This window comes from Lethenteron reissneri, chromosome 21 (assembly GCF_015708825.2).
Source record: "Lethenteron reissneri isolate LAM-NWPU_2019-01 chromosome 21, ASM1570882v1, whole genome shotgun sequence".
Taxonomy (NCBI): Eukaryota; Metazoa; Chordata; class Hyperoartia; order Petromyzontiformes; family Petromyzontidae; genus Lethenteron; species Lethenteron reissneri.
Genome location: NC_083799.1, coordinates 18,746,515 through 18,773,019, shown reverse-complemented (window position 1 = coordinate 18,773,019; position 26,505 = coordinate 18,746,515). Strand labels below are relative to the sequence as shown.

The following is a 26,505-nucleotide window of genomic DNA, read 5'->3' as shown; positions in this document are numbered from 1 at the left end:
GGCTCCCTCTAAATATCTCTCATGAGTGTGTCCAGCACCAGGCTGAACAGGAAGGGGCTCAGGGCGGAGCCTTGCTTCACTCCCCCTTTGACTTGAAGCTCTCAGACGCTCCATAGCTGCTTTGCACATGCATTTTTGCTCCTTCATACATATCCTGGATCAGCCGGACATTTACCTCAAATACGTCTTCTTCTCATCCACCGCCAGATCAGCTCTCTCGGCACCCTGTCGTACGCTTTCTCTAGATCAATAAACACCGCATGCAAGAGCCGTTTATTCTCTCTGAACTTCTCCATCAATACTCTCAGTGCAACGATTGCATCCATTGTTGACCTTCCCTGTCTGAATCCAAACTGACTCTCGCCAATAATCACCAGCTTCCTCAGTCTCCATTCTATGATCCTTTGCCAGAGTTTCATGGTGTGACTCGTCAATGATATTCCTCTGTAGTTCCCACACTGTTGTACATCACCTTTCCCTTTAAAGATGGGAACCAATGTCCTCTCCCTCCACGCATCCGGCATTTTCTACTCAATCCAGGTTGTCCCAAATAGCCCCATCAATATTTCAACACCCCTTTCTCCCATAAATACGCACACATCACATTTACAACCCCACTGTCCAGTACCAGTCTGACTATCATCAGTATGTCATTTTCTCTTCTGACTTCTATCAACCTTTTTCTTCATCTCCTCACTCGGCACAATTCCAACCACATTTTTCCTTGTTGTTAAATGGTATAACAATTTAAAACCACGGTAAATCTCTTTCGCTCTGCCGCCTTTCCATTTTGTTTCCTGGATGCATGCGATGTCGACTTTCCTCCTCCTCAAGCAGTCCGCTAATTCCTGACCTTTTCCTGTCATTGTTCCAATATCCCATGTGGCCAACCTTATCTTCCTCGAAAACAACCTTCTGCTCTTTCCATTCGTTTCTTCACCTTGATTTGTGCAGACACCGCACTACCACCGCCCGGGTCTGCACTCCCAGCAGCGGCAGTCACTGGGTCCCGAGATTCTTCGCACACTGAGGGACATTTGTTTAGGACTTTCCAATTTTTTGGCTTGAGGGTTGTACGGCCGGTTACCACCAGACGCCAACCCTCCTCCTTTATCCTCGCTATCAGACATAAACGTCGTGATTTATTTTATTTTATACCTACATGACTTTACCGAAAGAACCAAAGAGTTTGGATTATTGCAGTAACGAAAGCTTCAAATCAAGATAAATGTATGTGTTTATACATAATCTCATGTCCGCCGCTCTCGCAGTGAGACGTGATGACATGCTGCGGAGATGCCGTGAAACGCATTGGCGAGGGCTGGTGTCCCCCTTTCCGGCTAGGATAAGCCAGCATAAGCCACAGGGGGTGCCTGTCACTCGCCAGGGAGGTGGAACTTCTCCCGTGCAGGGCTGCTTGCCCCCCCACTTTCCCCACGTCGTTAGAAGACCACGTGCCCGTTACCGGCAGGGCATTATGTGGCCCTCGCGTCACTGATGCGGAGTGCGCGGGTTGTTGCTCTTGTTTTTCTCGAGTTCAAAGGCCAGGATGCCAGCAAATGCAAAACAACACGTCAATTCAATTGACGGCGCGGATTGGGACTAGGATGAGACGCAGAGTAGTAACATTGCGAGCAGTGTTTAAAGCCAGTGCCACCCACGTGTAACGGGATATTTTAGACTTGTGTTGTTGTTTTTTCTGGCCCAAAAATGCCTAATGCCATAATTCACTCTCTCTGCTTTGTTAGATGTGCAAACGTGGTGTCTTCATAAAGGCCCCCCACCCCCTCGAATTTCTAAATCATCTAAACTCGCAAAACCCATCCATCCAGTTCGCCATGGAAGTGGAAGTTGACAATGAAAGAAAACGCATACTGACATCTATCTGAATGCAGTCACACCATCACCCCGCACAGAAATCTGCTCTTATCAAGACGCTCATTCATCGAGCTAAGAAAGTGTCAGATGGTGACAATCTGAGAAGATAAATTAATAATGTTAAAGAAGCGCTGTAAATTAACGATTACAATGATGCACAAATAACAGGGTATTGAATGCCAAAACCAAATCAATTAACACGAGCATTGAAATTGCCCAAGTTATTAAAACGATCAAAATAGTTTACATTGTGGGAGTAACTGATAAACGAGCCAGATGTTTGGAAAAACAAAACATCCAACTCAGATTTGGAACGGTACATAAAATATAGAAATTAATATCTGGTACAACAGATATATTACCGAAGCTATTAACAGAATGTGTGTACAGGATTAACTGCACTTGTGGCAAATGTTATGTTTGGCAAACAGGACGAATGATCAGTACGAGACTAAAATAACATCAGAGAAATATTAAATACTCCCAAATACAATTGTCAGCAGTAGCAGAACACGCGTGCCAACAACGACACTCAATTGATTTTGATAATGTTGAAGTTCTGTGCAAAACTAGTTACGACTGGCCAAGACTAATTAGAGAATCTATCGAAATTGAAAGAAATAAAAATAATTGTAACCGTTCGGATAGCTATCGACTTAGTGCTGCGTGGAAACGAATAATCAAATAATACATTGTTTAAATTGCATGCCGAAACAAGCCACCATACTTCAATAGGGATTACCGTTGATACGGCTATTTTAATACACACAATGGACATTAAAGGCAAGATCAAAGGACTCGCATAATGGGCATGCATAATGTACATTGATTCATTAATCCCCCCCCCCCCCCCCACTTTGCGCAAGAGCGCAGAAGTGTGGTCACCACATCTACGCCTCTATATAAGGAACGAAACTGGTGGACTTCTCCACAAATGTGGCTGTCGCCTGATGAAGCTAGTTGTAATTACTGGCGAAACGTTGTACTCAGATTGTAAATGGTGTGGCTTGGCTCTCCAACACACCGGTGTTGCTGTACGAGTGACGAATTGACATGTTTTGTTTACGTGACAACCCTTACTAGTTGGCTGTCGGGTGGTGGCGGGTTTTAACGACACATTTATATATTTACGCGAATCTAACCCACAAATATCTATTATGGGTAACGATATAATTGCATGAAAATTTGAATTGGGCGAAGTAAAGGAGTTTGAATTGCCCGTTTGCGAGTGTGCCTTCTTTTCGACTCGGAGGCACTCACTCTCTCCCCCTGCCCCTCTCTTGGGTGACACAAATCGGCACAACTTCAATTCGACAAAGCACTGTCCATTTAAATAATAGTTTGAGCATCTCAAGACCAACAATTTCTCTACCACCCATGCAGCCTGAAGCCTATCCCCTATTGCAATCTTCCAGATGAAATGCATCTCAAGCTGCTACACACTGCAGGGGAGAAGCTTCGGACTGAACGGGGGTGGATAATTCCGATTATCGGTAGAGAGGAGAATTACACAGAAGGATCAGTAGCGTAGCCATCGAGTGTCCAGACAGTGCACCAGGGCCCACAGGCCGAAGAAGGGGGGGGGGGGGAGACGGCATGTACACAGCTCTCTCCCACAATTTCATTCCTTGCACCAGGACCCATGCCGCCCAAGCTACGCCACGCTGAGCTGGACCAGACCAGTGCGATGTGGAGCGGAGGGACCGTGCACGATACGGAGAAACGTAGGCGTTGCACACAATGGGCAGCCTCTTTCGAGGTTGGGAGAGTGATTCAGGGACACGGGGAGAAATCAGAAATTACACCACAAGGAACATACCATTAGGTTCGGGGTACAGATACAATGCAGCTTGTAAGCAGAGGAGGATGAGGAGCATAAAGAGGAAGAGGATAGGAAACCCCGTGAGTGTGGATTTGAGCAGAAGGCAGAGGCAGCTCTGTGGACAGCCAGGGGGGAAGGAGCTGCAGACACCCAGAGACAGCTACGGAGACTCCTCCTCACACCCACAGCTGCTGACACAACGACATTAAAAGGAACCAACAGCCGCGACAGTTTCGAGGCAGCTCATGAGCATTTTCTTTTTCAGAATTTATGCAGAGGTCACTATATTCTCCTCTTCCTGTGCGCGTGGGACCGCCCTCAAACACGGAGGGGTTGCGTCGCCCCGGAGGGGCTCTTCCTCTCCTGGCGTGATGCAATGACCACGAAGTGTTATAAAATTATGTATTGCATTATACAGTTATCGAGATTACGAGCCAGAACAATGTTTAGCTCTTTGTCACGTAATTATCATAATCACCATGACACTATTAGTGTGCCCTTCGTTGGGGTTATTTGACCATACTTCACCACGTGGGTCGGTGCAGGTTGAAGTGTCATGGCACCACAGGACCGGTTTTAGATATCACTCGCCGCGAACGTTAGCCACGGCTGGGAATCGCGGGTGTGTCACGTGCGTGCTAACCACCGGATCGTCATCATTTGCACTACAGTTTATGCGCCTTCTATATACACTTAGTTTAACTATTTTATTTTTTATTTTACCAGGTGAAGCCCACCGAGTCCGCCTTGGTTTGCGTGGCAGACGATGTCCTCATGGCGATGGACAGGGACTGTATTTCACCTCTTTGATACAATTGATCATGGGGTTTTTTTGCGGTGCCTACGGGACCTGGCAGGAATCGGAGGCACCGCCTTGCAGTGGACTGGATCTTTTCTGCAGGGCAGGACCCAGCAGGTGGCATTGGGTCCCCATGTGTCTCTCGATTCTCCCTCCCCTTACCGTATTATCCAGAGGCACTGGTTCCAGTGCCATCATTACGTCGATGGCACCCAGATATGTCTCCTTCTCGGGTGACCAAGATGTAGCTGTCGCCTGCTTAAGAGACCGTCTGGCAGAGGTAGCTGCATGGATGCAGCAAAACTCGCTAAGGCTTAATTCTGACAAGACGGAGCTGATGAGTGTAGGTTCAGAGAGTCGGCTGAGGATGGGACAGGGGGGAGCTTGTGCCTCCATTAATTCACGGAGTGGCGCACAACCTACGTGTACCGGTCGATCGTAGCTTGACCACGCACCTTCAGGTTGCAGCTGTGTGGCCAAAGCGAGGTTCTATCACCTACGAGTGCATCGAGGGCTGCGACCCCTCTTATCCACTCGGGATCTCGAAACAGTAGTTCACGCCTTTGTGTCAACGCGTCTGGATTACGGAAATGCTTTGTATACTGAGCTGCCTCGTGAATTGATTCGGAAACTGCAGCTGGTGCAGATTGCGGCTGCCCACGTGCTTAAGACGTCCGAGCCGTTTCGAGCGCATAAAACCAATCCTCCGTGATCTGCGCTGGCTACCAGCCAGCTATCGCGTACAATTTAAGTGAACTGTACTAACTTACAAAGCTCAAAACAGCCTTGTTCCTCAGTACCTGCAGTCCCGTCTGGCACCCCAAACGTCTGGTAGATTCACACCTTGCGCTCCTCAGGCCAGGCCCTGCTAGCACAACCTAGAATTTTTCATTCTACGCTGGGCGGTAGTACGGACCTTCTCGAGTGTGGCGCCTAAGATGTAGAACTCTCTTCCACCAGCCCCTAAGATTGGCTCCGAGCACCGAACAGTTCGGGAAACTATGCAAGACTTAATTTTTTCCTTTTAAATGTTCCTTTGAGTGTATTCCTTCATTTTGATATGTTTATATATGTCTTGATTGTGTAGGTAGGACTACCTTCATTGAATTCATACTTTAAAGTGTTGCTATTCCCTCTTTAGTCGGGGCGAGTTTTTACTCGAAAAAATATATATGAATGCATATAGCTCTTTTTCAGAAGCGACCTGGCATTCACAAATGATAGTTCAACAAAGTGGCTTATCATGTGGAAATGTTATAGCAGCTACATATTCTAAACGCGTGTAGATTCTAATTGTGGAGGGAAAAACTGGAGGACCTGGAGAAAATCCACTTAACTACGGAGTCACGCAAACTACATATATACAGCAGGCGTCAGGGTCGGGATCGAACCCCCGACCTCCTGTATACCAAGCGAGGTAATTAACATCTCGCCACGGCGAGATAACTATAATTTCAGCTGCTGGGAACCACGGCTTTAAAAAAATGTATACAGATATATAAAATAAACCACATCAAACATCGGTGAACAGGGTTCGAGGGTGATTTAGCACTTGTCCAATGGGAAACTCACAGCCAAAGCACTCGGCTCGCACTCAACCCGTCTCAAGGTCGCAATGACGACTCGCTTATCAATCATGTTCCAGCCCGTGGGTCATCGCGCTATAATTCTCGTTTTTTCCCTGCGTGGCCTCGCGCCAATCTTTTTAAATAACATTTTAATTTGTTTCCTGACTCTGCCAGGCGACTGCACTCGTCTGCCTAGGCGCCCGCCCGCATGCATGCACGCGGTGTCCGAACAGATTTCTCTCTGTGGCGCGTGCAAGTGCCAGCCGAGTGTCTTTGAGAGTCGAATAGTTGGCGGTCATTAAGAGAGTGGAGTCTCTTTGTTAGGTGCGGCTTAGTGTAATTGCGTAAAATATTCGCAATTTCTGTACGTGCCCCAACCTCATGATTATTTTATTTTTTCATTATCACGGTATCGCTGAGAACAGAGTTCCCTGTAAGGCACAGTTGCCACCTTTTCAGCTGTAGACCAATTATCCATTGGACATATCGTTGACAGCATTCGGTTTTCTTATCAGAACTGTGCTGTCCACTGTCAATAAAGTTCAACACAATACCGCTTTTTTGTGTTGAGTTGGTTGTCTTTCCCCCTGCACCTCCGATTGGCATGCTTGGCTACGTACGTTGTGCGAAATAAGTTCAACATACACGGCGCTGGCTGTGGTGGTAGTGACGGTGGGCGTTTGGCGGTGGCAGTAGTGTTGGTACTCAGCTAGAAGGTGCCTGTTTAATGTCAACGTCAGGGTCTAGAGGCTGGGGTCGTTCTGGCCTCCTTTCTCTGACCCAGATAACAAGGCGCGCTTTGCCCGGGAGCCGGGCGGGCCACGCGCCGAGCGCCTCGAGACTCCGTCGAGCGCGGCTTTTGGCTTCCAACCTCCGGTGCGTCGCGTTCAACGATGCCAGGCCAGGCTGACGTCGTTCCTCTAAGGCACTTCCTCGGCTCGTTGTGTGGGCGCCAATAGCCGTAGCGGCGGCAGTGGCTGCGCGGGTTTTCTCTCCTCCACCCACATCTCTGAGCCCACGCCACCGCTGCACTCCAACTTCAAGAGCAGTGTCACGCGCATCGCCATTTTTTATCTGCACGTATTGCGTTATTGTTGAAGATAAAATAAAAATTTGTATCCAGCGGATGGACTTTCCCCTGTCATCGTAACGTGGACATTTCACCACTGATTAGTCGCCATCAATTAAAGAGAGCACTAATGCCACCCATGGAGAAAATGCCAATTTTGTACCTGATGAAAATAAGCAATCGTCTGAATGGGAATGATGCCCTATGGGCATAAAGCTAGTTAGGTAATCTTCGTATTTACATGTGTGTGTCTGTGCGTATGCACGTGTGTGCATGTCAATTGTGTGCATGCGTGTGTGTGTGTTCATATGTGTAACAGCACTTGCCCTAACAGCCTGTTAAGGCTATACGGTGGATCTTTACCTTTGTTCACGTGTGTACTCTTGTGTTTGCGCAGCGGTGGCGAAATGGTTTGCGTGCTGCAATACGAACTCGGCAACCTCAGTTCGATTTCCGGCCATGGCTACAATCAGTGCCGAGCGATATCAGAACCAGTTTGGGGCACTTCCCTCGTTCGATTCCGACTGAAGTGAGCACCCGGTGCGGTATGCAAACATCATCATCAGAGAGACTGAAAAAGGGTGGCCCTTCACAACACAGGGCCACATCACCCCCATCCTGCACCGGCGTCAGGCCTTGGAAGTTTTCTCGGCCGACAGCACTTGCCAGTAGCGCAGTGATGACATAATTATCAGCTCAAGGGGTGTGGCAGTCGGTCAGGTGGGGCCCCCAATTTTGCGGATGTCAAATGTTACCGCTGTAATTGTAATAAACAAAAAAATGCAACGTGGAACGTAAATGAAAGCGCTTTCTTTAAAAGAAAAATTATACCGCGTTTTAAAGAAGTTGTTCTTTTATAACTGTTGTTGAAAACATGTTTAATGGTGGTTGTGAAGAGGGCCTCAACTCGTAGCTTTGGCCACCAGGTGTGGGCGAGGGGGCAAGGCATCCCTGGGTCCCCCACGCTCATTACACGACTGGCACTTGCCCCTTGCCTTCCCAGTAAAGGGTACACGAGCGGAGTGGGGGCATCTTTGTCATTGCTTCGCGTGTCTCGCCAAAGGACCGGCGATTCAGCAACGAGATGGACAAGCTGACGGGCTACAAGACTAAGTCTCTCCTCTGCATGCCCATCCACGACAGCGACGGGCAGGTGATCGGAGTGGCCCAAGCCATCAACAAGACACCGGGATGGGCGCCATTCAGCGACGACGACGAGAAGGTGGGTGCGGTCCAACTACAAACGAGATCGTCCGTATGTTTGGTATTTATTTCCTTTCCCAAGCTTGGGTAAGTCACATAATGTTAACTTGTATACGTTTCACGTATTTATGTAAGGGACGTGACGGTGGTTGTGATGTTATCTTCCACACCTGGTATGCAGGAGGTCGGAGGTTCAATCGCGACCCTGACGCCTGCTGTATATTTGGAGTTTGCGTATCTCTTCCCCCATGGTAGTGTGGATTTTTTTCTCCGGGTCCTCCGGTTTTTCCCTCCACATTTAGAAACTTGCATGCTGATTATTTAGCTGTTTTACATTTCAACATAAGCCACATTCTTGAGCTATCATTTGTGGCCAGGTAGGTCCCTTTTGAAAAATACGTTAAAACTTCAGTGGGCTTTACCTGGTAAGTTTTGTGTATTTTTTTAAGTGATGTGTTTACCTTTCCTATACTTTGGACTCCTACCGTGTTTTTTGCATTGCTTGTTGTTGTAACGTTCTGACCCACCTTTACTGGACATCTATGAAAAATTAGCTTCGTAGCTCATCGGATTCCTCCAACATTAATTAGGTGCTGTGTTTGATAGACAATTGGAGCGACCAGTGAGACTTCACATTCTCAGAGCGGTGGGCAGTGAAGGGACGTTTCTCCGAGACTTGATCCACGAGCGAACAGATTCATTTGGCGACGCTGCCACTTGCGTTGGCAGTGGTGCACAAACGCAACAACAATGCGACATTCGTTATTAACAACGCCTTCAAAGGGAAACACGTATATTGTGTGAGTGTAATAGGTCACGTTGTGGGGCTTTTAGGGACTGGTTTTCAAATATTGTCGAATTTTGACCGAGACGCCAACATGCGTGGCTACACTTCTTTGAATAACGTTACCGGGATCTTCACCATCCAATGTAAAAGCATGCAGAGTGAGTACTTATGTATTTATGTATTTATTCGTAACGGTTAATACATCCGGCAGTATTAGCCATAGTCGGCTGCCAGGACTCGAACCGCGGAACCGTGTCACTTGCTTACGTGGTCTTCCCCGGGCTCCGACGGAGGAATCCTCCTCACACCCAGCGGTTCACCCGTGACCCCCTCCCCCCGCGTTTGATACGGAAATTAAAGAGCTGCCTTGAACGACACTCGCGGATTTGGGGGAGTGTCCCGTTCCGTGCCATGAAGCGCGCGCGTGCACGCGCGTCCGTATCATGAGGACATGGTAACAATGGACTGGTGGTGCGGTGTGTGGGTGATGTGCGTGTTGCCGGTGGTGCAGTGGGGTGGATAGTGTAGTGGTTAACGCGCTGCGCTCCGAACCGCGCGACCCGAGTTTTCTGCTCAACACCAGTGATGATTATTTGAACCGGTGCTGGGCCTCCCCTAGGTCGAATCAACCTTTAAATGAGTACCTGGTGCGGTGTGTAAACATCACTACTCGGGAGACAAAGGCGGCCGGGCGTGGTGCTGGGCACCCACCCTCTCGTGTGCCATTCTGACCTTGAAAGGTGCTCGCTAACAGCGTTTGCTCCTACAGTCTGTTACGGCTATATGGTGGGGTGGGTGGTTTTAGGTGGTGTGATGGTGCAAGTGGTGTGGTGGTCTGGATGGTGCGGAAGTGGTGTGGGTGGTGAAACTGTATCTTTGTGTAGTGACATCGAATCGGTCACGTAGTAGCATAGCACTAGCTGCTGGCAGGGAAGGGGATCTGCAGCTTATAGCAGCCCTGAATGACAGCAGGCCACGTGATAGACCCGAGAGGGATCTATGGGAAAGGTTACGGAAGGAGCACATTGGGAACCCGCTAGAAGGTTGCATAAGGGGACGTGGCCAAGGCGGAGCCAGGCTACGCTGACAGTATAAGAGGGGTCCCGGGAGGGGACCTCCTCGGGGCTGTCGTTTGGAGTGGGATCCCGTCGTGCTGGAGTCTTCGTCGCCGTCACCGTCTTCAACATCTCGGCGTCCCCAGTCAGGCAGTTTGCCAGCTGTCCTGACTGGGAAATATAGTTACTAAGTGTGAACTGTTAAGGCTATTAATAAACAATCCTACTCTTAGTGTCTCTGAGTCAGAAGTGTTGAAGAGATAAAGAAAAGAAAATTCGTCAGCCAAGAGAAATAACCCACCGATAGTGTCTTCAGGAGACGTCGACGACGGGGATGCGGCCCCCTCGAGAGCCCCGGAATCCGGGACTCCGATGATGCGTCCTGGGACGGAGAAGCAGCAAAACAGTGGAACAGGGATGTCGGCCCCTTGCAACCTCCGGTCGGAGAGTGGTGGCGCGACCTTGCCTAACGCCCTTCCGAGCTGCTTTCTGTCGCAGCAGAGCTCGTCATCCAGCTCAGATCCGCGATTCCTGCCGGAAATGCCGCAGCGCGGGAACAGCGGGCGGACGGCTCGATTTTCGCCGCCGCACCAGTGCTCGGATCTGCGACGCCTGCCAGAGATGGTGCAGTGCGGGAACAGCGGGCAGACGGCTCGATTTGCGCCGCCACACCAGCACGGGAAACTGCGGAGTTCCCGCCTACACGGGCGGCCGCCATTTTGTCTGCCATGGGTGCGGCACAGCGGGTGACCGCCATTTTGTCGTTAGAAGGTTCCAGAAGGGGGCGTGGCTGGGGTGGAGCCAGGCTATGCTGATAGTATAAGAGGGGTCCCGGGAGGAGACCTCGGGGCTGTTGTTTGGAGTGGAATCCCCGTCGTTGCTGCTGAAGATCTTCACCATCATCGCTGTTGTCTTGCCGCCTTCATCGCTGTCGTCATCACTTGATATTGCACTGCTAGACGGTAGTTGGCCGTCTTAGTTCAGCGCCATCATAGGCTAGCAACCAGCGAGAGACAGAGGAGTGTGTTAACAGTGTAGGGTATGTATTGTACAAAATGTGCTTGGTGTTAATTAAAGAACTGCCTCCAAGAACTTACGTCTCCAAGTCAAGTCACTACATTTGTTCAAAGAGCACACACACCACCGTGCACAGTGTTTGTAAAATCACAAGGCCAACAAAGCTCGTGAATGTTGGTAGGCTGTTCGGTCATAATATCACGAGTGAAATCATTCATTTGGGTCGTCGCAGCACTGTTGAGACCTCCTGCTTGTCGCGGACTGTACGCCATGCATTAGCAGAGCATGAGGACAATTAGGGGGTATGCTTAGTTAATTTCATGATTATTTGGCTTCTGTCAGCGCGAGCTATTAGTAAATAAGTCACGAACAAGCGACCGGCTGCCCAGCCTCAGACTAGAGATGCTTAAGGGGGTGGAGTGAAGTGGTGGTAGTAGTGGTGGTGTGAGTGGTCAGTGTGCTGTGCTATGAATCCAGAGAAAACCGAGTTTGATTCCCAGCCAAAGCTGCCACGGTGGCGAGAGAGGGGGTGCCACGTTGGCGAGATGTTATCTGCCGAGGTCGGGACGGATTTTTTTATTTTCTAACTAGATTGACTACCCGGCTTCGCCCGGGTCTTGGATCCACGACGCCCGGCCGCCTTTGTCTCCCCAGTGACGATGGTCACACACGACACCAGTTACGCGTTTGAGGCTGAGTCTACCTAGGGGAGGCCCAGGTCGGGTTGAAATAATCGTCACCGGTGGTGGCCGTGAGTGGGAATCGGCGTACGTGTTACAAATTGACTAACTTTACTTCATAGCCAGGCTACAGTGTACATTATAGACTGCCAGTACACGCAGCCAGCTGAATAAGCAGGCTGCAGTGTACATGATAGAGTGGCAGTACGCTCACCGAGCTTAATAAGCAGGCTACAGTCTACATAATACACTGCCAGTAGACTCAGGCAATTTAATAAGCAGGCTACAGTATACATTATAGACTGTCAGTACGCTCACCCAGCTTAATGACTATTTGTACAGTCACCATTTAAAGAATAGATTCTTGGCGCGTTGGGTTTAAAAGTAATATGAATTGCACACATTGTGTTGGGGGGGGGGGGGAGTGAAGAGTACGTGAAACTTTGATGAATTTACCTCAGAGTGGCGTGGTGGGTGTCGAGGCCTAGTAGCGTGCAGAACCTCCGGCCTCGCCTAAATTGGCCACCCGGCAGAGGCAGGGTACGGGTGGCGTGCCCCCCCCCCCCCCCCGCGCTACAATAATAGTGTCTAATCGCTATTATTTTATTATGTACAGAGCCTATAATAGTAATAGAACACATTGGGGTGGGAGGGGAGTGAAGAGGACGTGAAACTGTGATGAATTAACGTCAGAGTCGCGTGTTAATGCGTGCGCCTATTTTTAACGGTAAAAAAAAATGGCGTCCACCCTTTGGCGAAGGCGTCGCCACCCGTTGGCAGGGGCAACCGCCGTCCAATGAAAGCGGCGAAGGCGTGGCTACCCGTTGCCAGGGCCAACCGCCGTCCAATGAAACTGCAGCCCGCGGCAAAGGCGTCGCTACCCGTTGCCAGGGGCAACCGACTTCCAATGAAAGCGGCGAAGGCGTCGCTACCCGTTGGCAGGGGCAACCCCGTCCAATGAAAGTGCGTATGGTCCGGCGACACACAGACACACAGACAGACAGACAGATTCACGATTTTATATATATAGATTCCTGTTGCTCCATGCCCCCAGTGTAGCGTTTCCGTGCTGCTGTAATGGACACTGGTGCCCATTTTATTGAGGGTGATATTGGCACGTTCAAATAAAGACTGATGTGACTGATTGATTAACGTTAGATTGTTTTTTGGGTTTTTTCTGCGCCGAATAGCTACAAGTTTAACTGCTGTACAGACTCTTCCCATCCCTTTGTTGTACCCCGGGCAATGACCGCCGTGGGTGAAGTACGGTCGACGGGACCCTGCGGACCCATATGGCATGGGGACACCTTCATCCAGCAGCAGGTCGACAAGAGCTGTGAATCGCAGCCGTCCGATGTGTTAGCAAACAAACAAAAACACTCCACACGTTCAACAATAACGGTGTGTATATGGCCATAAAATAAACAACAAATTTATGTAATGGGCAACGTTTCGGCAATGGCCATTCTTCACTGCGCATTAATGTAGAGGTCAAAGAGATATCGAGTAGTTATTAAAATTGCACTGTACACCGTGCAGCCTGATGCGAGTTAAATAATATAAAGTAAAATAATCAAATGTTGTTGGCACATTGCAGTGGGAAGAAGGTTTGTGCTCGTGAGCTAGATTAGCATCGTGATCCTTGGGCCCGCGTGTTGTCCGATGTCCGCAGTTTTGCACCACATGCGGAAAGCTCCGTTACTGATGCTATCACTGAACTTTAGTACCCCAGGTCTCCTTTGAGAAATTTACTTTCGTCTTATTGGGTTGTCACTCAACTGTTTAATATATATATACACAGTATAATATACATACATGCAAGTAATGATATAACTGACATGCATTCACTCCACCAGACGCCACTTGGCATTCTGCGCCACCTTAAAGACCCACGCAAGGCGTTGGAGAAAGCCAGTCGCAGCCACGACCGTGTGAGGTCTTGCCACATGTGTTCTACCCTACGAGCGGGTCCTCCAATTTTCCCCTCCACATTTCGAAGCAAACGTCTAGATTATTTAGATAATTATTTTTCTGCTGTGGATTTGCATGTGAGAAGTCACTTCGTTGAGCTATCATTTGTGGCCAGGTCGTTTCTGCAAAAGACGCTAATAGCTCAGTGGGCTTTACCTAGTAAGATAAAAAAAACTTTTATTCGTAAAAATGTTTCAAGTGATTTGTTTGCCTTGCCTATAATTTTCACTTCTGTCGTGTTTCTGTATTATTTGTTGTAACGTTCTGATCGACCCCTACTGGACATCTCTGAAAAAGAACTTCATAGCTCGTCAGATTCCTCCTCCAATATCAATAAATATTCCGATGCTGATCTTGCCACGGGGAGACCATTCCCATTCTCTCGTTGGCTCCATCAACTTGTCTGCTAAATTTGCCCGCAGGGTTTCGTACCGTCGGCTCATTGCCGAGAGTGGCAGCAGTGCCGGCGGCGAGGTGAGAGCGGGCATTGGAATCTCGAGCTGTTGCCAAACGCACAAAGCGGATGCCAAAAACGCTCGTTAATGTAATTGGCCATCTGTTCCTCATGCAGGACGCTCCTGAAGAAAAAAAATAGTCTTGAGACTCACGGATGCTTTACTGGGTAAATTAAGGTTATCATCGTAATTATCATCATTACCATCGCCTCATCAGATGGTGCAAACTAAGCAAGGTTGAGGCCGGAGCGTGCGTGGATGAGCGCCCATAATACATAACGTGTGTAGAGGCTGTGAGCCTGCTATACTTTGTGGCTGGTGTAGCAGCATTTTGTTGTTGCACTGAACTTCTTTGCTCCCAGGTTTATGTAGCCCGCCTTCACCAACTCGCACCGTCCGGTGTAGTGAAATGTGGTTACACAACAAACATACTCTTCATCAATACTCTTTGGTTCTTTCTTTCATCAGCAAAGACTCGAAACGAGCCCGTACATAATTTCCATCATCCTAATTACCTATTCTATTACTTTGTCACCACTGGAGGTAATGTGGGTTTTCTGTGGGCACTCCAACTTTTTGTCACGTGTGAAACTTAACACTCATTAATGGAATTGGCCAAAACATCCCCATCATGTTGGCTTATATTTTAAGGCCTTGGGAGGGCTGCCTCCACTTAATATAAAAACAATTTTTACATATTTTTTTTTATTTGACCAGGTAAAGCCCACTGAGCTATATAACTATTTTCCAGAAGCGACCTCGCCACAAATTGTAGATCAACGAAGTGGCTTATCACGTGGGAATTTATAGCATGAGCCAAATGCTCCCTAAACGCGTGTTTCTCAATGTGGAGGGGAAAACCGGAGGACCCAGCGAAGAATCCATGCTACCACGGGGAGAGAGAGACGCGCAAACTCCAAATATACAGGAGGCGTCGGAGTCGGGATCGAACCCGCGTCCTCCTGCGTACCAGGCGAAGTAGTTAATATATCGCATTGTCATATTGTTTTGTGTTCGTTTTGCAAGGAGCTCTGGGCAGAGAGCAGTTTGCTGAAAGCGTTGGGGTCCAAAAACCTCATTAGAAAAAAAAATACCACTCGAAGGACCAGGGGAGGACGTGAATGAGTGTGGAGAGGCCCTCTACATGGAAGCTGTTTTTCACGCTACGTAATTTATTACCGCCTCAGTGAGCCTCATAAATTATGCATCGGTAAATTAAGATCCCTTTAAATAATGCCCGTCCATCACTTGTGACCACACTCAACCGCGCAGCTCTTCCGCGGGTCCGGGCCTTGCCTCAACGAGACAATACTGCTCCTGCCAAAGGCGAAATTCAATTAAGGTGCAAACACCATTATAGATAGTGTACTTTATATTAAAAAAACAACAAAAATTAAATTGTACATTTACAATGTCGGCCAGCTTCTGCCCAATTCTTAACGAGTATTCTTTGGGCCTTTCGGTAAAGTCACGTAGATAGGTACAAATTAATAAAAAATAATACATATAAAATAAACAAAAACTACGAAGTTTCGATCACAACGCAAGCGATCGTCCTGATAACGATGGCTTGATAGGTACAAATTAATAATAAATAATAAATATAAATTAAACAAAAACTACGACGTTTCGATCTATCTACGTGACTTTACCGAAAGACCCAAATAATATTAATCCCTGCAGTCACGAAAGCTTTAAGTCAAGATTCTTAACGAATAGTTTGCATTACAAAAAAAATGTATGTAACAGTCGAAGGCAAAAGGGCAGAGAGAAAAAAAACCCTTGGTTAAGAACGTCCTAACAAAAGTGTAGCTTGGTAGAACACAATCCTAGGTCTGTCGGCATCGCAGCCAACGGAGGTCACCTCATGGTGAAACTGACCTCGGTCCTTGTAATTGGGAATTTCCACATTGTTGTCAGGGCTGCCAAGCACCGCTCAATGCTCACTTCATCAAACATCTGGACCTTGAGTGGCAAGACCCTCGCAAATAAACGCTTGAGTTGATGTTCGTTTAAAGGCGCAGCCCTGCAAGTGCTTGCTCACAACCACTGCCGGTGGAAGGGCTTCACTGGAAAGATCTCGAGAGAAACCCCCTATGGAGACTAATTTGATCTACTCTTCTACGCTCGCCAGACATCCCGATCGACTAACTTAGCGTGGTGTCACCACCTACAGGACATCTGTGAAAAAGAGCAGTTAAGCTCATCGTATTCCTCCGGTATACATAAATATTCTGATTCTGATCTGTACTGCTGGGTGGACAGAGGCCGCGGTGGCGGGGGAGTTTAAGACATCTGTCACTAAAACAGACGGCATATGAATTCGGCAAGTAGTCCGAGTGTGCAGTCGATTTTTCTGCAACCCAAAAAACTGGCGTGTCAGGGATCCCTGTGGCAGCGCGAGTGACGCTGGTTGAGGCGAGCCGCCACCTCACCCACTCACCCAACCATCCACGAACCCACCCACTCACCCAACCATCCACGAACCCACCCACTCACCCAACTATTCACCAACCCACCCACTCACCCAACCATTCACCAACCCACCCACTCACCCAACCATTCACCAACCCACCCACTCACCCAACCATTCACCAACCCACCCACTCACCCAACCATTCACCAATCCACCCACTCACCCAACCATTCACCAACCCACCCACTCACCCAACCATTCACCAACCCACCCACTCACCCAACCGTTCACCAACCCACCCACTCGCCCAACCATTCACCAACCCACCCACTCACCCAACCATTCACCAACCCACCCACTCACCCAACCATTCACCAACCCACCCACTCACCCAACCATTCACCAACCCACCCACTCACCCAACCATTCACCAACCCACCCACTCACCCAACCATAATCAACGTTTTTGGGTTTAGATCGCGTTATTTATAAATGTGTCGTAACCCTCCACCACCCGACATGGCCAATCAGTAAAAATGTGTCACGTTGACAAAGACAAATAGTTCACTGCTTTAGCCCACCGGTGTGTTGAAGCCACAACATTCACCAACCCACCCACTCACCCACCCACTCACCCAACCATTCACCAACCCACCCACTCACCCAACCACTCACCAACCCACCCACTCACCCACCCACTCACCCAACCATTCACCAACCCACCCACTCACCCAACCACTCACCAACCCACCCACTCACCCACCCACTCACCCAACCATTCACCAACCCACCCACTCACCCAACCATCCACCAACCCACCCACTCACCCACCCACTCACCCAACCATTCACCAACCCACCCACTCACCCAACCACTCACCAACCCACCCACTCACCCAACCATTCACCAACCCACCCACTCACCCAACCATCCACCAACCCACCCACTCACCCACCCACTCACCCAACCATTCACCAACCCACCCACTCACCCACCCACTCACCAACCCACCCACTCACCCACCCACTCACCCAACCATTCACCAACCCACCCACTCACCCAACCATCCACCAACCCACCCACTCGCCCACCCACTCACCCAACCATTCACCAACCCACCCACGCACCCACCCAATCACCAACCCACCCACTCACCCACCCACTCACCCAACCATTCACCAACCCACCCACTCACCCAACCATTCACCAACCCACCCACTCACCCACCCACTCACCCACCCACTCACCCAACCATTCACCAACCCACCCACTCACCCACCCACTCACCCAACCATCCACCAACCCACCCACTCACCCAACCATTCACCAACCCACCCACTCACCCACCCACTCACCCAACCATCCACCAACCCACCCACTCACCCAACCATTCACCAACCCACCCACTCACCCAACCATCCACCAACCCACTGACCACAAGCGACGTGCGCATTGCGGAGTCGGCCGGCCCAATAGAGCCGTCACCATCGCTCGCTTACTCGCTCGCCCTCCATCCTTCTTTACTCGTCAGCGAACAAAGCCCCCCCCCCCCCTCTCTCTCTGATCGGTGGTGAGATGCATGGAGGGACGTGTTGTCGGGCGTGGGAGCCTCGAGAGCAGCAGTGACGTCAATGAGGAGCCTGAACGGCTACCCAGGAGTCAGACAGTGTCCTTCCCTGCCCTGCCCAGGACACTGTCTGCACCAGAAGTAGCAACAGCAGCGGTCAGCGAAAGTGCGATCCGCACACACACACACACGGAACAAAATAATATCTCAGCTCAGCTTTCTTCTCAGGCGAACAATAGAGAGAGGAGAGGGGTGGTGGGAGGGAGGGGTGGCAATTACGTGAGGATTCGTGGCGCCAGGATTAGATGCGCCGCTGGTGTGAGCGAGCGAGCATGCGTGCGTGCGAGCGTGCGCCGTGACACGTTGGTGTTGTGCGCGCGCGTGCCCCTTTTGGAATCGCGACCTCAAAATCGCACTTCTCTGAATGTCGCGGCGTGTCGATTTTTCGCGCGGTAGTCCCGCCGCACACCGTTGCTACGAGCGGGCTCACTTGTAAAGTGCTGATTTCAAAACAAAACTATTCAATATGTTTTGCCAGGTAAGGCCCCAATGAGCTATTTATAGCTGTTTGTCAAAAGCGACCCAGCGATGGCAAATTATAGCTCAACCAAGTGGCTCATAAGGTAGGAATGTATAGCGTGGCAAATGCTCTCGAAACGCGTGTTGATTATAAATGTGGAGGGAAAAGATTGAGGACCCGGAGAAAAATCCACAGGACCACGGGGAGAACATGCAAACTACAAATATACAGCAGGCGTCAGGGTCGGGGGATCGAACCCACAACCTCCTTCATACCAGGGCGAGGTAGTTAACATCTCGCTACCGTGGCGAGTGATATCCGAGTTGGTCCTGGGGCCTCCATCACCACCGCAAAACCTTCACCGACTCAACCCGCACTGACGCACTGACAAGCGTGGGGGTGGTAAATAGTCAAATAACTCCAGTGACCGGACATGACGTGGGGAGGTCTTCATCCAGCAGTGGACTGGCATAGGGCTATACATTTTATTATTATATGAAGCTCATTATGATTGGTTAGCGAATCTCCACTCTCCATATCCATATCCGCGCTAATCGTAGGGATTCCACATTTCTGTGACAATGAGGACCTTCGTAGGAAAGTAACTGTCGCGACTTACCTCGAAAAAATGGAATCGTATTTTATCGATCCTGGAGAATGATGTTGATTGGTGGTTGATACGCAGAAGTTGACTTGCACGATTCAGATTCACAGTCTTCTGATTTAGAGTTTGGTCATCTGTGTCACCGTCGCAAAAAAAAATCATATATTTTTTAAATATCACGCTGGTCTATGTTGCGAGATCGACAGTTATTCAAAGACAATGTTCTATCGCTCTTCTAGATTTGAAGCTTTCGTGACTGCAAGGATTCATATTCTTAGGTTTTTTCGGTAAAGTCACGTAGGTAAAACATCAAAATTAATAAAAATAAAATAAAACAAAAATCACGACGTTTCGGAGGCAACACAAGTCTCCGTCATCAGGTGGGACCGTCACAGCCGGATTAGCTGCATCAAGTGAGGCAATGATTCAAGATGTAATCCCTTAAAAAGGCAAGTTGAGGGGGAGGAGAGGGGGGGGCTCATCAGAATGTGGTAGCCAATGAATGGAACGCATCGGGAGGGGGAGGGGCGGGGCCAAAAGAATGCGCGTCGGCGTGGACGCTGTTGGTGTTGCACAACGTAACGGGAGGGGGAGGAGGGGCGGGGCCAAAGAATGCACGATGGCATGGGTGCTGTTGGTGTTGCACAACGCCAACGCATTAGAGAGGGGGGAGGGGGAGGCCTGATACACATGATAAAAAAAAACGAAAATGCCCATGTTTAAACCAATGCTGGCTAAACAATGAAGAGAGTACTGTTAAACACTGGGGATGTTAACACTCGGTAAAGTAAAGTAAGATAGTGCTTGTCAGATAAGATGGTCCAAAAAAGTGTAATTAAGTCTTTTTGTGTGGTTGATAACATCTTTCCAATGATTACTAAGTTTGTACCCCTCATCACGGTTGAAATTATGTCTGTGTTTGTATATTTGTATGGCTTCGTGTACAAACCTTTGATGGTAGCCGGGAGGTTTGCAGAGAACCTTGGTCTCGGAAAAGACAATTTCATGAGAGCCCACCGAGTTGTAGCAATGATCGGCAACGGCCGAAGAATCAGTTCTGCCGTGTTTCAGATCTGACTTGTGCTCGCGGACACGATCAGAAACATGACGTTTCGTTTCTCCAATGTAGCAATCACCACAAATGCAACTCAATTTGTAGACTCCAGGATACTGTAAGTCAGGAACGACTGTGAAGGATGTCGTTCCTGACTTACAGTATCCTGGAGTCTACAAATTGAGTTGCATTTGTGGTGATTGCTACATTGGAGAAACGAAACGTCATGTTTCTGATCGTGTCCGCGAGCACAAGTCAGATCTGAAACACGGCAGAACTGATTCTTCGGCCGTTGCCGATCATTGCTACAACTCGGTGGGCTCTCATGAAATTGTCTTTTCCGAGACCAAGGTTCTCTGCAAACCTCCCGGCTACCATCAAAGGTTTGTACACGAAGCCATACAAATATACAAACACAGACATAATTTCAACCGTGATGAGGGGTACAAACTTAGTAATCATTGGAAAGATGTTATCAACCACACAAAAAGACTTAATTACACTTTTTTGGACCATCTTATCTGACAGGCACTATCTTACTTTACTTTACCGAGTGTTAACATCCCCAGTGTTTAACAGTACTCTCTTCATTGTTTAGCCAGCATTGGTTTAAACATGGGCATTTTCGTTTTTTTTTATCATGTGTATCAGGCCTCCCCCTCCCCCCTCTCTAATGCGTTGGCGTTGTGCAACACCAACAGCACCCATGCCATCGTGCATTCTTTGGCCCCGCCCCTCCTCCCCCTCCCGTTACGTTGTGCAACACCAACAGCGTCCACGCCGACGCGCATTCTTTTGGCCCCGCCCCTCCCCCTCCCGATGCGTTCCATTCATTGGCTACCACATTCTGATGAGCCCCCCCCCTCTCCTCCCCCTCAACTTGCCTTTTTAAGGGATTACATCTTGAATCATTGCCTCACTTGATGCAGCTAATCCGGCTGTGACGGTCCCACCTGATGACGGAGACTTGTGTTGCCTCCGAAACGTCGTGATTTTTGTTTTATTTTATTTTTATTAATTTTGATGTTTTACCTACGTGACTTTACCAAAAAAACCTAAGAATATTTCTATCTCTCTCTTTCTCTCTCTCTGAAATTGCTACTGCTGACCCATTTTCTCAGTGCCGCTGCTGTCCCGAATGTTCTTTGTAGAATAGGGTCCGTAACGTACTGCTTTCAATCTGCAGCTCTTTTGAATGTTTCCATTCAGTGTTAATCTCCATTCAATGTAATTTTAACAAAGAGCTAATTCGGTAGGTGCTGCATTGTTGCATGAGTCTTGTGTATTACTCACCCATCATCCCCCTGTGTTAGATAAAGTAAGAACTGTACTACTTTTCTGGAAGTCAAAATCAGTTATGCTGTTTGATAGATGAGCCCCTCCCACCACCATAGGAATTTACACCACTAATTCTGATAAGCACCACCCCATGCTCATCTGAGCAGAAATATATTTTCAAATTAAACTCCTTGATTTGCTTTTCATACATGTTTCAAATATAAATTTTATTTAAACACGCAGTATACGTACGTAGAGGATGTCCAAAGATAATCCTCACACTTTATGCAATCCACGAAAGTCCATGTGCTCATCTTACGTCACACATTCCCCTCCGCCTCGGTCGGGGAACAACGTATGAGGACAATTGGTTTTACCCTTTCTGATAATAAAACAGGAGGTGCTAAGATGTTAAAACACCAAACAAAATCATTTTGCAAGGAATTGTATCTGCATTAACCACGCATAATTGTGGTGAACATGCAAACAAATGGTCCCATGATGGGGAATAACGTGGCAGCATTCCGAACTTGGTGGGAGGACGTGGTCATTTGAGAGGCCCAGTGACAACAAATACAAAGATCCCCCGTAAAGCCTTAACAGACTGTCGGGGCAAGTGCTGTTGAAGGCCGCCACGGCACACAAAGGGGTGGGGTGGGCAATACTACGCCCGGGCGCCTTTGTCTCGCCAGTTTGGATGTTTACGTAGTGAGTTAAACTGAGTCGCAGGCGTACTCTTTGGAGGCAACACATGTATTAACACCAACACACGGGGTAACTGCCCCTTAACAGAATAACAACCTATGGTGGTGACCACCAGGCTAACTATGCTAATTACACCGTAACTAGCTACAACGGACTGGACCACAGCTCGGGTCCAGGTCCACGATTTGTAGACTTTGTAGAAGGTAGAATGTAGATTTCTTCAGGATGAACAACAGCAGTCGGTCCCTCTCGGGGACCCGGCTTATATCCTCTGTGGCGTGGCTGGCCCCGCCCTTAGCCACGACCACCGAGAATCCTCGAGCAGGATCTCGACCCTGACACGTGACCACCCCTAGCCCCCACTTGGGGGCCCTGTGTAGACCAGAGTGCCATGGCCCTTAGTAACCCCATTTCCATGGCCAGCACTCCCGCACCCTATCATGGAGGGGCCGGCACTGCACACTAGGACTTGGCAAGGTAATGTAATTTACCCTTTTTACCGGGTAAAAGGGTAAAGATCTCGACATGCCAAGGGGTAAGGTAAAGGGTAGGGTAAAGGTAGCTCGGAATAATTACCCGGTAGGGTAAAGGTAGCGCGAAGTATTACCCGGTAAATACGTACCTTGTTTACCGCTAAAAGCTCCGTGGCGCAGTCCGTGGCCTCTATTTAATAAGTAATATTAAAAAAAACTTTATTAAAAACACGCTTTTATTAAATGTACTAGTAATGGCAGAACTCCACGACTCCAGGAAGTGGCCCCGAAGCATGCCATAACGTAAGGGACCGTTGTGATTTACAGCCAACGTCAGTTGACCGTGGACAATTAGACCCAAGCCGAAACATAACATATAAAAAAGGATTTTATGATAGAATATAGTGTTGTCATCAGTATGACACAAGTATACCAAGTTTGCAGTCGATACCACATTAGGAAGTGGGTTAAAATTGAGTTACAAGATTTGAGGATACGACAGCGACATCGACAACAATGACAACGACAACAACAAGCGTGTAAAATTGGAATCATCGAGAGTATTCTATATGCATAAAGCGATCTACCTATAGCATTTACCTGTTATAAACCTTGTTCATGTGTAGTAGTTCCCTAGTAATTACCCTGTAATTGGGTAATTTGTATGGGGTAAGGGTAAAAGGTAGGGTAAAGGTAGGCTCGTTGTTTTTACCTTTTAACTTTTACCTTACCTTGCCGAGGCCTACTGCACACAGAGCGTGGTGCCATCCGGCACAGCCGGTCAGCGCTCACCGAGCCCCTCTAGGGCCGGTACTGCACCCACATCCACGTGGTGTCCGCGATGTCGCGACATCACACGCCGTGCCTCTCTAGGGCCAGCATCACACAGTGACTACCGCGATGTCACTACATTTATACACCGCACGAGGTTTTACTCGTTTAAGGGTGAGTCGACCTCGGAGAGAGCCCAGGACCGCATCGATTCTTCGCCACCGTTATGCGTTCGGAGCACAGTTCGCTCACCACTGCACGACCGTTTCTCCCACAAAGAGCCCCCGTATAGCCTTAGCAGAATATTGGGGACAAGTGCTGTTGGCGCACACCTATGAAGGCCAACACGGTACACGAGGGAGTGGGTGAGTGGCCAGCGGCATGCATACACGCGCGCTCGCGACCACGCAGAACCGGTTTACTGGGAAACCCATTTACGAGCAAGGGACTTCCTGTGGCTGCTGCTGCTGCTGCCGCTGGCTGGAGTGCTTGGCCGCTCGCTCGCCGCGCGTCTCCTCTTGATCGGTATCAGCGACACGTGGAGTGTGTCCCTCAAAAGCCGGACGCGGCGCGAAGGACGCAGGCCATCCCCGTGCGCCGGTAGATGGCAGCCCCGTCCCAGCCCCCCCCCCAGCACCCCCTCGCCCCCCACAGCCCTCGCTGCCTCTCACCCTGTCCCCTCCCCCCCCCAAATCTGCATGGCTCGCTCTTCCGACGTGACCCTTTAATGTATTCATTTTTCGTTCCGTCGTGCCACTGTAACCGCGTTCGAGGGGTCGCGAAGGGGTCGCGTGTGTGCGTGTGTACGTGTGTCTGTGTGATGTGTATATGTTGGGGGAGCGGTAGTGTAGAGGTTAGCGCGCTGCGCTACGAACTCGGGGACCAAACCTCGATTCCCACGCACGGTTAAAATCGGTGACGAATATCTGAACCTCGCCCGGGCCTCCCCGAGGTCTAATCAGCCTCAAATGAGGACCTGGTGCGATGTGTCGCAAACAACGCCACTAGGGGACAAAGGCGGCCGGGCGTGGTGCTGGCCACCCACTCCTGTGCAGGCTGTCATAGGTGCCTCTCGCTAACAGATCTTGCTCCAACAGTCTGTTCAGATTATACGGAGGATCTTTGTTGTATGTACGTGTGTGGCCCGGTCGTAATGGCTTTTTTTTGTTTTGAGCCGTCAGTCATGCGGCTAACGTTAAACAGGCTCAAAACAAAGGTGTAGCCTCGAACAGTATTCCCCTGCCACGAAATACACTCACCACCCCACACGCGCGCCTGCGAGAGAGAGCGGCATAATAGGAGTTGGGAGGGTGGTGAGCTAAGGACAGATGGTGGGTGGGCGGGAAGCGGTAGTGTGGCGGTGAGCGCTACGCTGCGCTACGAACCCAGCTACCCGAGTTCGATGCCCGCTCACAGCCAACACCCGTGACGATCATCTGAAGCGGTCCTGGGCCTCCCCGAAGTCGACTCAACCTCAAATGAGTACCTGGTGTGGTGTGTGAAAACCATCGCCACTGGGGAGACAAAGACAACCGGGCGTGGTGCTGATCACCCACATCCTCGTGTGCCGTGCCGGCCTTCATAGGTGCTCGCAACCAGCACTTGCCCCAACAATCTGTTAAGGCTACACGGGGGAAACGCGGGCATTTTCCAAGCGAACGGTTAAATCATAACCCTCATTTCCCCCCGCCACCACCTCCTCCTCCTCGCCAGCCACTCTCCTTTGCCACCACAACTCATCCTTCATGGCTCTGCCTTAAGCTAATATTAAATGACCCTCAGCCCAACCTTAGCCCACAGTAACGGCGCAAATGCATCCTAACAGACATTGACTCTGCCTCGCTGTTGAAGAGCCACGGGTGGTAATTTTCGTTGACCTGGCAAGCGAAGGTAATTTGGAATGTAACAGTGAGCTACTTTCCACGCGCGACACGCGATCATGGGGTGATGGGTAATAATCCAAGTATTTAAGTGTATTCACGTGCCCATTGTCGTACTTATTAAACAATAAATTGTTTTCCCATGCGTTTTTCTAGCTTGACTGAAAATGCGACTAATCGGCATATTTAGAGTAGTTCCATGCACGATTCAAAAGGATCGTCGTCGTCGTCGTCATCATCGGCATCGTCGTCATCATCGTCGTCATAGTGGTGCATTTTGGATAATTAAGCAAGACGGACAATACAAATGGGACGATACAAACGAGACGTATCATGCAAATTGTATCGCAGTAACAAGACTGGAGGACACGAACCAGCATGGATTTTCGTGTGAATGAGACCCAAATGAAATCGCTGTCCCATGTCTCTTTTTGGTGGGGTTATTTGCCAAATTTGCTCTGTCTCATTGTCACGAGAGACACACATTCCACATTCCATTCAGAACTTTTGCAACGAGTGAGCAGCGCACCATCCTGTGTGCGAGAATGGTCCCACAAGATGGCATCATGAAACTCCATCAGAAGTCGCTGCAATATCATCCCCGCTTCATCAATATAGCCCCCACCCACTTTATCGACACAATTTACATTACTCCACCTACAATGAGTGCTCCTCTCATAACTGGAAACATTTCTTCGCGCTGGAATTGTATCTGAAATGATAGGAGATACACAAATAGTATAACAGGCGACGTTTCGGGCAATGGCACTCCAGCACAACACACGTAGAGATGCCAGAGATCTGGTAAGAATGGAGAAGAGTTGGAGACAGCACCATCTGTATATATACCGTAGAACCATGGGGCATGCTATTAATTACATTATAAGACTGTTTCTTGATTAGGTATTTTTACATAACACACTTAGTGACGCA

General features: G+C 49.1%; 1 protein-coding gene across 1 annotated transcript in view; it reads left to right on the top strand.

Moving 5' to 3' along the window:
- The window catches only part of PDE11A (phosphodiesterase 11A), an 89,949-nt gene that overhangs the window by 4,652 nt on the left and 58,792 nt on the right, over positions 1-26,505 (top strand). Inside the window, exon 2 of the mRNA XM_061555284.1 lies at positions 8,200-8,367. Within this exon, the coding sequence (XP_061411268.1) occupies positions 8,200-8,367 (168 nt within the window). The remainder of the gene's footprint in view (positions 1-8,199; positions 8,368-26,505) is intronic.